The 13,877-nt window shown below is 55.1% G+C and overlaps 1 protein-coding gene across 1 annotated transcript in view; it reads right to left on the bottom strand.

The window, feature by feature from the left end:
• Nucleotides 1-1,586: 1,586 nt before the first annotated feature.
• The window catches only part of DCHS1 (dachsous cadherin-related 1), a 34,834-nt gene continuing 22,543 nt past the window's right edge, over nt 1,587-13,877 (bottom strand). Inside the window, exons 5-21 of the mRNA XM_032240593.1 lie at nt 13,641-13,877; nt 12,268-13,293; nt 11,853-12,046; nt 11,548-11,644; nt 11,290-11,447; nt 10,206-11,070; nt 9,879-10,118; nt 9,660-9,785; nt 8,831-9,040; nt 7,024-7,902; nt 6,787-6,900; nt 6,399-6,610; nt 6,156-6,310; nt 5,835-5,965; nt 5,441-5,724; nt 4,984-5,122; nt 1,587-4,644 (exon numbers count right to left, since the gene is read on the bottom strand). Of these exons, the coding sequence (XP_032096484.1) occupies nt 2,033-4,644; nt 4,984-5,122; nt 5,441-5,724; nt 5,835-5,965; nt 6,156-6,310; nt 6,399-6,610; nt 6,787-6,900; nt 7,024-7,902; nt 8,831-9,040; nt 9,660-9,785; nt 9,879-10,118; nt 10,206-11,070; nt 11,290-11,447; nt 11,548-11,644; nt 11,853-12,046; nt 12,268-13,293; nt 13,641-13,877 (7,679 nt within the window). The 3' untranslated portion in view covers nt 1,587-2,032. The remainder of the gene's footprint in view (nt 4,645-4,983; nt 5,123-5,440; nt 5,725-5,834; nt 5,966-6,155; nt 6,311-6,398; nt 6,611-6,786; nt 6,901-7,023; nt 7,903-8,830; nt 9,041-9,659; nt 9,786-9,878; nt 10,119-10,205; nt 11,071-11,289; nt 11,448-11,547; nt 11,645-11,852; nt 12,047-12,267; nt 13,294-13,640) is intronic.

The raw sequence follows: 13,877 nt of genomic DNA on the forward strand, positions 1-13,877 counted from the left end.
AGAGCCATGGAGGAATCTTGCATCTTGTTTAGTGGGTTCAGGTGGATAAGATGGAAACAGATCTTTGCTTCTTCCTAGTGGTAACTCAAAGCCCACAAGGAGGTCTGAGTTGACTACTTCTAATTGAGGTCATTGCAAGAGGATTTTCAATGACAGTACCCTGAGGATTCACTTCTCTTGCAGTCTTCTATTTTTTTTTTTCCAAGAAAATCCATATGGAAGTTGATGTCAGCAGTATCATTTTAACATCCAAAACCATTAATCCAATACTCATGTGAAATCCCTTGTTCTGACCTCAATACTCTTTCTTTTGTCCTACAGGCCACTGATACCCATAGACCTATAGATTATATCCCCACACTAAAGATTATGGCACTTCACCTTTCTGTCCACCCCAATTCCTGTGATCATTTGATCTAGATGATCAAAATATCTAGATAAAAGACAATTCAACACCCTAACCTTCCATTTCTTTCATCTCATTAAACCCATTCACTTCACTTGAGCACACCAGTCCCATCACTACACCTGGACTATCTCTCAAAACTGCTCTACCTTTGAAATTTTAATTATAGAATCCTCTCTTAGACTATAACCTTCTGGTTTTTCAAGCGATTGTTTCCTCACTATTAATCTGACTTCTTCCTGTCCATTGATCTCTCTACTTTCCCACTGAGCTTGGATCCTAGAGCTGTATTTACTAGCACCATGCTCATAAACATTTCTCTTTGACCGCAACCTTTTTTTTTTTTTTTTTTGAGATGGAGTTTCACTCTTGTTACCCAGGCTGGAGTGTAATGGCACGATCTCGGCTCACTGCAAGCTCTGCCTCCCAGGTTCAAGTGATTCTCCTGCCTCAGCTTCCCGAATAGCTGGGATTAGAGGCATGTGCCACCATGCCTGGCTGATTTTGTATTTTTAGTAAAGATGGGGTTTCTCCATGTTGGTCAGGCTGGTCTCAAACTCCCGACCACAGGTGGTCCGCCTGCCTCGGCCTCCCAAGTACAGGGATTACAGGCATGAACCACCATGCGCAGCCTTTTTTTTTTTTTTTTTTTTTCCCAATTTCCTCAATCCTATGAACTACTCAAACATTGGCCAATTGCCTTTTCCTCACAGCGTGGCTCTCCCACAGAACAGTCTACACCAGTGGTTCCCAAATCCCTTTGTATGACTGAAAATTTACACCGAGATGAGGCAAGACAGCCTCCTGCAGAGAGCCTGACATGACAAAGGTTCAACAAACTGAGCTATTATTACAATGTGGATTTTTAGTGGCCTCAAGAAAAACAAACCACTTGACTGCTCTTGTATCCACCTCAATCTATTTTAAGAACCTCAGGCCCAGAGCTGGTCATCACCAAGATCCCCTCTCCCACCCAACTGATCCCTCTCAAGGTCTTCCTGGCCTCTTGCTCATATTAGAAGGAAAAGATTAGCTGCAGAGAGATGTGATCATCAGCCTCAGGCTAGGCTCCTGAGCTCCCAGTGCCATCCCCACCCCACCACTGCTGTGTGCCTCCTGAAGTGTCCACAGTAGTCTGCTAGGTGTCTTCCAGTCATCCCTATTTGACAAAAGCCGGAGACCGGATACAAATTGCAGTTTATTAAGGCTCCAGAGTGAGAATTGGCACTTGGTTCTGGGCAGGGGCAGGGTGTCAGTGGAACCCAAAGGAGCTGGGTCCAAATACGTTGGAGGGACCTCCTCCATCCCCCTACCCCCTAATAAATAAAAGTCTCAGCTCCATCTCATGGTGCTGGTGCAGAGCAGGGAGCCCTCACTGAGAACCCAGGGCTGCTACCTCCTTCATATTTCTCCCCACATTGGACCTGGCCACAGGTCAGTGACCAACAGGGCTTCTGTGGTCCTAGTGCTCTGAGGGGGCTGGGGAGTTCAGGGTGGAGAACTGGGGCCTGGTAGTGGCCTCCCCGTAGCCAGTCATGGTCCAAGGCTGCCCAGGGCAGGCTCAGAGTGGGGCCTGCATTGGGGACACTGTACGCATCCCAGGTCGGGGCCCAGCCTGGGCCACAGCTAGATGTGCAGCTCCGTGTCATCAGGTGGCTCCAGGCCAGACTCTGCGCTGAGTGCCGAGGCTGAGGGACCCTGGGCCACCCCAAATGGTGAGACAACGGGTGAGCGAGCAGCCAAAGGAGACAGAGAGGGTGAGAAGCTGGGGGACATGGCAGCTGAGGACAAGGAGCCTTCATGGCTGATGGGAGAGCGGTGACAAGCTGGTGGGAAGATGGCCCGGGCTGCAGCTGTGTTTGCTGGCTTAGGGGGCACAGACTTGGCTCCTGGGTGGGCCACGGCAGTGATGAGGGGTGGTGGGTCGATACGGGGAGCTGGGGGACATGGCCGAGCTTCATCCTTGAGCCGAGCGATCTCTGTGAAGACACTGGCCAGTGGTTGGAACTGAGGGCACCAACTCAGCAGGTAGTCCCAGTTATAGCTGCCACGGAGCTCCTCCTCGCCAGCCACAATGGCTGTCAGTGCACCTGCCACACATGGCTTGCCATCTGCTGGGAAGCCATAGTCCCCAGAGGGTGCCGGGCTCAGGCCACAGCCCCCCAGGAAGGCTGTGGCAGTGGCTGGGGGCCCCTCCTCTCGGTAGAGAGTGGTTCCTGCACCTGGAAGCAGCAGCCCTGCCTTTCGGCCCTTATACCAGGTTTCAGGGGCAGGTGGCTCACAGGATGTGTCACTCAGTCCATCTGCATCCTGCTGGATGCCTGAGTCAGGGCCACGGGCAGCCAGAGAGGAGGCCACACTGGCCACACGGGGGAACTCATTGATCATGCGGATCTCATCATCCTCTGCAGCTTCTGCTGAGCCTCGGCCACTTGAATGTGAAGGATCCAAGGAGCCACCACGGGGGTAGGGTCCTCCAGCTCCTGGCCCACCATAGCTTGGAAGAGTCTGGTGATAGAGGTGCTCAGAGGGTGGTGGACTGGGCGGCTCCCGGCCCAGCTTCTGCAGTGAGCCACTGGCTAAGGGTGCTGCTTGTGACATTGGGCCAGGGGCTGCCTCAGCCTTGCGGCTACGGGCCCGAACAAGTCCTAGGACCAGGGCTGCCAGTGCAAGCACCACCACAACTCCCAAAGAGGCTGCCACGGCCCCTACTAATAGCAGGTTGAGGTCAGGTGCCAGGCCCAGTGCAGTGTGGGTGATATCCACGGTCACAGGCACTGTGGCACTCCGGGAACCAGGCAGAGGCCCTCGTGCTACCACCTCCAGCCTCAGCTCCCGCGGTGCTTCCCGCCGGGTCCGGCCTCCACCCTCAGAGGTGGCTGTTCCACTGCCTGGTGCCCGACTGTCCACCCGCAGGTACAGGGCACCTGTAGTCTGGTTAATACCAAAATAGGGGGAAGAGGTGGCAAGGGAATAGAGAACCAGGCCATCGGCACCCCCATCCTCATCTGTGGCCTGCACATGACCCAAGCTATGGCCACGCCGGGCACCTTCTGGCACTTGGAAGTGGAAAGCTGGTGCCAGAAATACAGGGTCATACTCATCCTCTCCGGTCACCAGCACTGATACAGTGACAGAGGCTGAGAGATTCCCAGCATCGGCAGCACCCACCAGCAGCCGGAAGCTTTCTGTGTGCTCATAGTCAAAGGGCATTCGTGCACGCAATTCCCCTGTTGAGCTGTTCAGTGCAAATGCCTCACGGCCCTCAGGCCCCGGCCCAGCCTCCAACAGGCTATAGCGGAGCCTCCCAAAAGCCCCAGCATCCCCATCAATTGCATGCAGAGTGGTCACGAGAGTGCCTGGAGGCTGATTCTCGGCCAGGCTGGTGCTGAGTAAGTTCAGTGGGAAGGCTGGACCATGATCATTCACATCCTGTACCTCAATTGTCACCGGTGCCAAAGCAAAGTGTGCACCAGCAGGGTCAGCAGCCTGCACTACAAGCTGATGTCGAGCCTGGGTCTCACAGTCCAGGGCATGGGCCAGTCGTAAGGTGCCTGAACTCTCATCCAGCTCAAAGAGCCCTGATGGGTCGCCCGAGCTAACAGCGAAATGCACGAGGCCATGAGGGCCAGGGTCAGCGTCAGAGGCCTCTACATGTAGCAGCTCAGCTCCAACAGGTGTGTCCTCAGGTACTGCCACACGGTAGGATGCTCGGGTAAAGACAGGTGGGTTGTCATTGACATCTAGTACAGTGACAGTGACTGGCACAACTGAGCTTCGGGGTGGCTGCCCACGGTCAGCTGCAGCCACTGTTAGATTGTAGTGTGTCAGGCTTTCAAAGTCTAGAGATTCAAGCAACACCAGGCAGCCCAGTGCCTGGGGGCCTGGTCCAGCACCCTCGCCAGCCTCAGCCAGCCTGGGTTCTAGCTGGAAGACTTGGCCCCGGTTGCCACTGATGATGCTGTAGTCCACAGCGGCATGGGTACGGCTTCCATCAGCATCTGTAGCTTCCAGGGTGAGCAGAGTGGAGCCAGGGGGCAGGTCCTCAGTCACAGCCACACGGTAGTGTGGCAATGTGAAGCTCGGGGCATGGTCATTCTGGTCCTGCAGCTGCACATGCACTGTGGCTCGTGCTGCCCGACCTGGAGCCCCGTGGTCTCGTGCTTCCAGAACCACATCCACTGCTCCTGACCCCTCATGGCCCAAGGCCACTGTTTCCACTATTGTGAATAGAGTCCCTGAGAGGAGAAAGGAAGGGAAAGAAATATATTCAGCAAAGGCTGTGAGTGAGCAGAAGAGTGACCCTTCAGGATCTAGGAAATGGTTTTAGAAGTCAGATTCAGGGAATGGCCTACGTGCTAGGAGACAATGGGATAGCCTCAAGGATTCACAACTTAGGGAACAGCTTCTAGACATGCAGTCAACAAGGGGCTTATAATGAAGACAGTGGGGAGGAAATGTCCTGCCTGGGCCAGAGATCCAGCAGTTAAAGAGTTTGAGTAACAAATTCTAGGAATTAGGTCAGATTATAGCCTAACACAGTCAAAAACAAGGGGCAGATCCTGGGAAAGACGCACCATTGTTGGGGTCAACACTGAAGCCATCAGCAGGGGATGCCAGGTGGTAGGAGATGTGACCGTTGGCACCTGAGTCCCGATCAGTGGCAGAGACAGAGAGAATGGCACTGCCTGGGGGGGTGTGCTCAAGCAGCATTACCTGAAGTGTGAGGAGAGATGCTTATGGCCAGGCTTCCCTGTTGTCCTCGCAGCCTGTTCTGGAGCTTGGTTCCTTGAGCCCTGCTTGGCATCCATTCCAACTTAGCCCCTACTCCTAAGTATTCGAATGGGATATGCCCACCTTCTCCCCTTTCTGGGTACAGGATGAAAAACAGGATGTAGTTCATAGGACTTGGGACCTTCCCATTCCCAGATCAGCTCCAACATCCAGCCCACCTCTGCAGCTGCCAGCTCTGATGCTTCCCTCCAACAGGAACAACCCAGGCCCAGGTGTACAAGAATCCAGGAGTATCAATACCTGGTAGAGGCTCTGTGAGAAGGCAGGTGCATTGTCATTGACATCCTCCACAAGCACTGTGAGGTTGGCATGGCCCTCATGAGGCCCATCATGCGCCAGCAGCTGCAGCTGGTAGCGGTCACACTGCTCAAAGTCCAGAGGCCCCATGAGGGAGACACGGCCTCCATAGCGCCCAACACTGAAGGGATCCTGGGGCCCAGATGGGCTCAGCACATACCACAGCACTGGTCCTGAGTCCACATCATTTCCTGTTACCTGTGCAATCTCTGAGCCCAATAATGCATCTGAAATACACGAGACAAGTGTGTTTGGCATGGACCCAGCCCCACCCTGAGCTGCAGGGTGGAGACAAATGTCTGTCACTCTTTATACCACCCACTTTCCTCAGCCTCACCTTCTGACACTCGGAGTTCCCAGGGCTGGGGGATGGTTGGGCGATTGTCATTGGTATCAATGACCATCACTGTCAAGGTAGCTGAGCCCACCAAGGCTGGGCTCCCTCTGTCTGTGGCCATCAGTACCAACCTGGACACAAAGCACAATCATCAGGTGGGGTATGGCAATAAGGGGGAACCCTGGGCAGGGCTAGGACTCAGGACAGAGCTTAGGGCTAGGGAATTCAGGATGTGGTCAAGGGACCAAGGTGGGTTGAAGGCAGGACTTCAAACTGTACAGGCCCAAGATGGGGTTTTGGGTCCACAGGGCCAGGCCTCACCGTGTTTCAGCCCAGATCTCACGGTCCAGAATGGCTGTGGTAGTGATAATGCCTGTGGCTGGGTCTACGTGGAACAATCCACGTGCCGGCTGGGATGCGGCCAGACTGTAGGAAATCTGTCCTCCAGAGCCTTGATCCAGGTCATCTGCCTCCACCTGGTGAGGGTAGGAGGCTGCTGGCACTGGTCTAGTAACAGACAAGTCTGACTAGCCCTGCCCCCCATCTTTCCATCACACCCCACACCTGCAGCAGGGGCCCCTCAAACGGCCGGGACTCAGGCAGGAAGGCCACATAATGGGGCCGCAGAAAACGGGGAGCATTGTCGTTGGCATCTTGCAAAGTCAGGGTCAGCACCGAGAAGGCAAAGGCTCCTCCACTCTCTGCCTGCAGCACCAGTCGCAGCCGTGGACTCACCTCGAAGTCCAGCCCCTCTGCTGAGCGAACTGTGATGGCTCCTGGGGGAGGCAGAATGCATCAGTGACAGCCCCCTTTGCTTGCCCTGGAGCCTCCTTCTCTGATACCCCTTACTCAGGGACAGCCCTTCACCCATCAAAGGCTCCTCTGACACAAATAACCTACTTCCCCAGTAGCCTGTCCTGTCCTGCACAGAGCTCTTGCTCATCTTCCTTACCTGTACTAGGCTGGATGGAGAATGTCCCTTTCTCATTCCCACTGAGAATGGTGTAGGTGATGGGTCCATTTGAGCCTCCTGCATGGACAGCTCTGGGGGAGACAATAAGAGTCCCTGCAGAAAGAACAGTATTGTTGAACTGTAAGCACTAGACTGGGAGAGTTTGGGGGACATTTTCAATGAGCAACTCCAGCCCATTTTGGAGTTCGAATCGGAGAGACATGGCTGGGGACCCACCTGGGGGTGCATTCTCACGAATTATAGCCTCACTGCTAGCCCGGGGAAAGCGGGGTCCACGCTCAGCTTCCCCCTGCAGTCCAACAATGATCACACCAGTGGCAGAGCGAGCTGGACGGCCAAGGTCAGTGGCCACAACGAAGAGGACACGATCCCGGGGGCCTAGAGCTACAGGAGAGCGGGCCACACGGATTTCACCAGTGTAAGAGTCCACAGTAGTGCCAGGAGGTGGTGTGCCTGCCAGCCGGTACAGAATGGAAGCATTGGCACCAGCATCACGATCTTCAGCTCTCAGTGTGGCTAGAGCCAGGGTTGGGGTACTGAAGCTGGGGCCTGGGCGGGGCAGGCGCAGGCGCAGAGGACTAGTGGGGAAGGTGGGTGCATGGTCATTGACATCGCGCACCGTGATGGTGACAGACACTGTGGTGCTTAGGGGCCCAGCGGCTGCACCATCCACTGCACTCACAGAAAAGGTGTAGCTGGGACACTGTTCTCTGTCCAAGGCTGCAGCTGTGCGTAGTTCTCCAGAGCTGGGCTCCAGCAGGAAGGCCCCTGCTGTACCAGCACCCAGGTAGTAGGTTACATGGCCATTGGTTCCAGCATCAGGGTCATGAGCCTGTAGCTGCAGCAGCAGGGTCCCTGCAGGCACATCCTCCGGCACCTCCACAGAGTAGGCAGGCACAGGAAAGGCTGGAGCATGGTCATTGGCATCCAGCACTATCACTGTCACAAGCAGAGTGGCACTGAGAGCTGGCTGGCCTCCATCCCGGGCCTCTATCTTCAGCTGGAATGCTGGCTCCACCTCTCGGTCTAGTGGCCTCATGGTGCCAAACTCTCCAGAAGCAAGGTCTAGGACAAAAGCTCCTGATGGGTCCCCATCTGCAGAGAAGGGCATGCACATATAAATATACATGTGTCATGGGGATGGGGGTGATTTATAGGCCACAGCAGAGAGGGAGAGCGAGTGCATGCATGTGCACAAAAGCAAGTGAACACATGAGAGAAAGGGAGAGAAACAGAGAAAAATGGAAATGGAAGGTAACAGAAGATATTATAAAGCAGCTGGCATCATCTGTGTGTGATCTGGGATCCCCTGGAGTTCCTAAGTCCTTTTCATATGCCTAAGATAAAATTATTTCATAGCACTACTAAGCCATTATACGCCCTTTTTATTCTCATTATTTCACAGATGTACAGTAGAATTAGCAGATGCTCTGTGACATGTGATGATATGTCTTGGTTAATGGAATATGTTCTTATGTATTCCTGTATTTTCTAACATATTCTAGATAAAAGCATGAATGTGTGTGTCTTCAGAGATTGTTTATTCTAGCTATCTTCAGTTATACCTGCTGTAATCTCTGAAATTCATTACTGTCCAACAAATTGTTACTTGAAATCTTAGCATTTTCTTGTGCTTACACAGAAATACCAGCAAGCTGTATACTTCATTGGCCTGTTTCACAATCATATTTTAACATTATCTCAGTTTTAATATCTAATACAGTAAATACTGATATAATCCACATAAATACTGATATAATCCACCAAAAAAGTTTGAGAATGTCTGCTCTACAGGAATAGACAAATGAGAAATAAAAGAGGAAGACAGAAACAGAGACACAGAGGGAGACAAAGAGCATGGAAAGAGATACAGAGATACGCTGATATAAGCATGAAAGAAAAGGTGGACGACATCAAGAGAAAAAAGGAGACCCAGATACACTCAGTGAGGCTGACAGCAGCCAAGAAGGAGCAAGAACCAGGCAAGTGGGTGCTGGGTTGGTGGGAGTGGGAAGGTTCTCACCTAGGATGCGGTACTGCAGCTGCCCATTGGCTCCCACATCTGGATCAGAGGCCCGAAGCATGGTAAGGGTCTGGGGGTCCTGGCCCTCAGGCACCTCCAGAGAGAGATGGGCACTCCCAAAGGTTGGTGCGTGGTCATTCTCATCCTCCACAGCCACGCGAACGGTGACATGAGTTAACAGGGGAGGTGAGCCCCTATCCTGGGCATACACTGTGGGGAAGCAAAATCAATGAGGTCTAGCCTGCTCTCATCACATGGAGAAATCCACACCACACAGTGTTCATACATGTTCACCAGGTGCACACAAACCAGAAAATGTCCATCTCTGCACACTTCCCAGGCACACGTGTCATGCATACATAAACATACATGTGTCCTACCTCCCATGCTTGGTGCGTGCAAGATATATCTTGGACTAGTGGTGGTGTAACAGGAAAGGCACTAAATGAGGTATGAAAAGATCTGAGTTCAAGTCCCAGCACTGCTACTTCCAAGCTGCATGAGCTTGGGCAAGTCACTTTACCTCTCCAATATTCAGTATCAATATGCTCCTCTGTTAAATGGCTGCAGTATACGAGGGAGGTCTGGAGGGCATAGCTGTGACATTATGCATTTTAGAATTTGTATGGTCACAGTCGTGACAGTCTAGAAGTCAGTTCACCTTGCACCCTGCCAAACTCTCGACTCCCCAAAAGGGTCTAAAAATGTAACAGGAGCTTTGTGGTAATAAGCGAAAACTTCTAGAAGGTAGTACTTTGGGGCTTCTGTCCATGTAGCACGGGTGTTTACAACACCTCACTCAGGCTCTTGGGGTCCTGTCAACATGTACCTGTCAGGTTGATCTCCTCCTGCTCCTCTCGATCCAGGGCCCGAAGAGTCTTGAGAACACCTGTGTCAGGATCCAGAGAAAAGCTTTCGCTAGAGACGCCTCCATAAGTCACCTGCCCGTTGGCTCCTGAGGAGGGGCAACATGGAGGGCGATCAGTGGGTAAAAATGCTTTTCTTGCCCCAGTCCATCCCACTCACGATTTATCCCCCCAGGTCTTACCCAGGTCTGGGTCGGTTGCTTGCAATGTGAGGAGAAATGTGCCAGGCGGGCTGTTCTCACGCAAGAGGACGCTGTACTCCTGCTGCTGGAAAGTAGGCGCCTCGTCATTGACGTCAGCGACACTGACAGTCAGGACCTGAGTGGCCGAACGCGGCGGGGAGCCGTGGTCTGAGGCCACCACCGTCAGTATGTGCTCAGCTCGTTGTTCGCGGTCCAAGGGCCGCACCACGGACAGCGCTCCTAGGTGAGCGGTAAGGCAGGTTGGTGGAGACCTCAACACTTCACATCAGCACCTTACGCGCCCTCACCCCGAGACCCAACTCTCACCACTGCTTGAGTGCAGCCGGAAGTGGCCGTCCCCGCCAGATGCCAGGCGATAGGACACGCGTGCCGCCTCGCCCAGGTCCGGGTCCCTGGCTACCACGTGCAGCGCCGCGGGCCCAGGCGGCTGATCCTCCGGGAGGCGCACCCGTGAAGGCGAGGCAAAGACTGGAGCGTTGTCGTTTTCATCCGTGACAAAGACGCGCGCAGAAACGCGTGCTGCACGACGGCGACTGGCGTTGGCGGGCCGGTCGGTGGCTTCCACCAGCAGCAGCAGCGCGGGTGTGGTTTCTCGGTCCAGGCCGCGCGGAGCGCTGAGCGCCCCAGTGCGCGCGTCCAGGCGAAGCGCGGGCACGGGCGGCTCCTGGCGCAGCAGGCGGTAGCGCACGTCGCTATTGGGGCCGGGGCCATCGGCGTCCGACGCGCGGAAAGTGTACAGCGCTGCGCCGGGTTCCGGGTTCTCTGGCAACGCGAGAGCCAGCGGGTCGCGCGCGAAGGTGGGCGCATGCTCATTCTCGTCCTGCACGCGCACCTGCACTCGCAGCAGCCGGGCGCCCGCGCCTCCCGGCCCCTCCGCGCGTACGGTGAGCGCGCGCCATGGGGGGCCAGCTTCAAAGTCCAGGGGCCGCGCCAGGTACAAGCGCCCTGAGGACGCATCCAGCGCGAAGGTGCCCTCGGGGTCGGCACCGCCCACCAATGTGTAGGTGAGTGCCCCCACACCCGCGGGCTCTGGCGGTGCCACCGAGCCTAACAGAGAGCCGGGCCGCAGCCCCTCAGCTGCTGTCACCGTCAGCACGACAGGCAAAGGTGCCGCTGGGTCCCGCTCTGCGATATCTGGGGGCGGCTCGGCCAAGCGAGCTGAGGGAAGCACCTGTTGTGGACCGGGGAGGGAGAACGGAATAGTGAGGGCTGGTGTAAAAGGAGATCTGGGCTAGCTTCCCAGGTGGTAGGGAAGAGTGGTCAAAATAGCCTACTAGTGGGGCCCAAGGACTAGTATATGCGCCCCCGGTAGCTCTAGCTTCTGGGGGGGCAGGGTGCCTACAGCGGTAACCAAGGGAAGGTGAGCAGACTGTGGGAAGGGCAGCCATACCTGCACTAGCAGTTGGAGGCTGGCACTTCGAGGAGGGCTGCCTTGGTCGTGAGCACTCAATGTCAGCACATAGTGAGGCCGCTCTGCTCGGATCAGGGGAGCTGCAGTCAGCAGCTCCCCTGAGTGAGGGTGCAGAGAGAAAAGCTCTGAGCCAGGACCTGGGGACAGGCAAAGGAAGATGAGGGCTTGGGGCCCAGAGCTGGGCAGGCCATGAGGGTATGTCATCATCCACCAATTCCTTTCTCTCCACTCCCATACCAGTTAGCGTGTACAGGATGGTCCCATTCTCCCCCTCATCTGGATCCTTCGCCTGCAGAGTCGTCACCAGTGTTCCTGGAGGCACGCGGTCTGGTACCTGTAGGAACACAACTCACCTAGTTGTCTCTTTCCTGTTCTTTAGACAACTCAGGATAAAGCTTCTCTCACCTGTGGGCAAGCAGAACCTCTTTTCTGCTCTCACACCTGATCCAGGAGGCAGTTTCTTACCTATACCTATAGCTCTATGGGGAGATCCCCACTGCCTCTCACACTTCTACAGGACAAAGTCCTGCCACTTCACATACCTGTACAGGGAGGCCGCCACCAGCAGCTCCTGAAGCCTGCAGGAAGGTGGGGCTGTTGTCGTTGAGGTCAAGCACTGCAACATGCACAGTGCCTGTGGTGCTGCGGGATGGGCTCCCTCCATCCTGCACCTGCACCAGGAGCTGATAGCTGCTCTGCTGCTCACGGTCCAGGGTTTGGAGTGTGGTCACTTCTCCTGGGAGTGCAAGAAGGAGATCATGTACAAGATGTTTAGGGATGTAAAGCCTGAGACTTGCACCTAAGAAGCTGGGATTTGGGGGTTGGGGGAGGGAATGCCAAGGCTAAGTGCTTGTTCTTAGAGGCGAGATGGGAGCTGGGGTTTGGGGATCCTGTCTGGATGTTCATCAGGCTGGGGATAAGGCTATGGGGTCTTGGGATTTGGGTCTCTGTGCTCACCAGTCTGGGGGTGGATGCGGAAGGCCTTGCTATCTTCAGATAGCTGTTGCAGGCTGTAGGTCAGACGTCCGTTGGGTCCCGAGTCTCGGTCAGTAGCAAAGACTCGGCCCACGCTAGTTCCTGGGGGCTGGTTCTCAGCCACAGCCAGGAAGGTGGGATCCTCAGACAAGCGGGGACTGTGTTCATTCTGGTTGAGGATGCTGACCCTCACGGTGGCTGTGCCTGTCTGCTGCCCCAACTCAGCTTTGGACCCAGACACTGCCATTACCTTCAGTGTGTACAACTCCTGGGCCTCACGGTCCAGTGCTGTCCGTACCCATAGCCACCCACTCTGTGGCTCCAGACCAAAGGGACTACTTGTTCCCTCTGCTGCAAGGTGATAGGTGATAGGGCCCCCATCTGGTGCTTGGGCCTGCACTTGCAGGACCTGAGTTCCAGGGATGGTGCCTGAGGGCAGGTCCACACGGTAGGTAGGGCTGTCGAATCGGGGAGCCAGCCCACGGGTTCCCACATCCTGTACCACCACCCGTAGTCGAAAGTGGCTGGTGCGTGGTGGGGAACCCCCATCCCGGGCCTCCAGCTCTAACTCATGGGCTTGCCCTCCTGAGGGCCCCAGAGGCCTCATAAGCCGTACATGGCCTGTGGTGGGGTCCACGGTGAAGTCTCCACCACCCCCAGCAAGCAGGGTAAAGGTGACTCGACTGTTAACACCTGAGTCAGGGTCAAGAGCCCGCAGTGTATAGATGGGAGTCCCTGGGGCAGTGTTTGGTGGTAGCAATACCGTGTCTTCAGGTGCAGGAAAGGCAGGGGAGTTGTCATTCACATCATCCAGCAGTACACGCACCCGAGCTACAGCGAAAGCTGGGGGCACTCCACTGCCTGCTCGCACCTCCAGCTCCAGCACTGGTCCCAGTAGCTCCCGGTCCAGGGGGCAAAGTGTTTGCAACAACCCTGAAACCGCATCTAGGGAGAAGAGTCCTCGGGGGTCCCCACCTGATAGGGCAAGGGTCACAGGTGCCAAACGACCTAGGGAGGAGGAAAAAGGGGGTCAACAAAGAGGGGGGGCAATTATTGAGTCAGGAGCCAGACTCTGATCTCAAGAAGGACTGGGCAGTGCCCACACCCATGGCTTTCAATATTAGGAGGAGGGGAAGGGGTTGGCAAAGAAGTTGGTTGGCACTGAGGTGACATTCATGTGCCTCATGAAGCAGTGTGCCTGCACCGTGCCTAAGGAGGTGCTGGGCATTGGCACCAGAGTGTTTTTTACTGGGGCTGTCTGCGCCGTGATACTCTAAGGTAACTTCAGATGGTGCTGGAGGGTTATACTGGGGTATTTGGGTCTGGCACCAAGTGGGTATAAAGCTAAATAATACCTGGTGGGTTGTGTGCCTGGACTATGCCCACACTGGTGCCTGGTGCCACATCCTCCGGCACAGAAAAAACATACTGTAGTTGCTCAAATATGGGTGGTGTGGGGGTTCCAGGCACAATGCTGATGTTCACTCGGGCACTGGGTTCTGCCTGCAGGCCACCTCCATCCTGAGCCCCGATCTCCAGCTGCACCACAGAATTGGCCCGTCTAGCCAAGGGCCAGGCTACTGTCAAAAGCC

Source organism: Sapajus apella, unplaced genomic scaffold, assembly GCF_009761245.1.
Source record: "Sapajus apella isolate SASKATOON/1434 unplaced genomic scaffold, GSC_monkey_1.0 scaffold47, whole genome shotgun sequence".
NCBI classification, from domain to species: domain Eukaryota; kingdom Metazoa; phylum Chordata; class Mammalia; order Primates; family Cebidae; genus Sapajus; species Sapajus apella.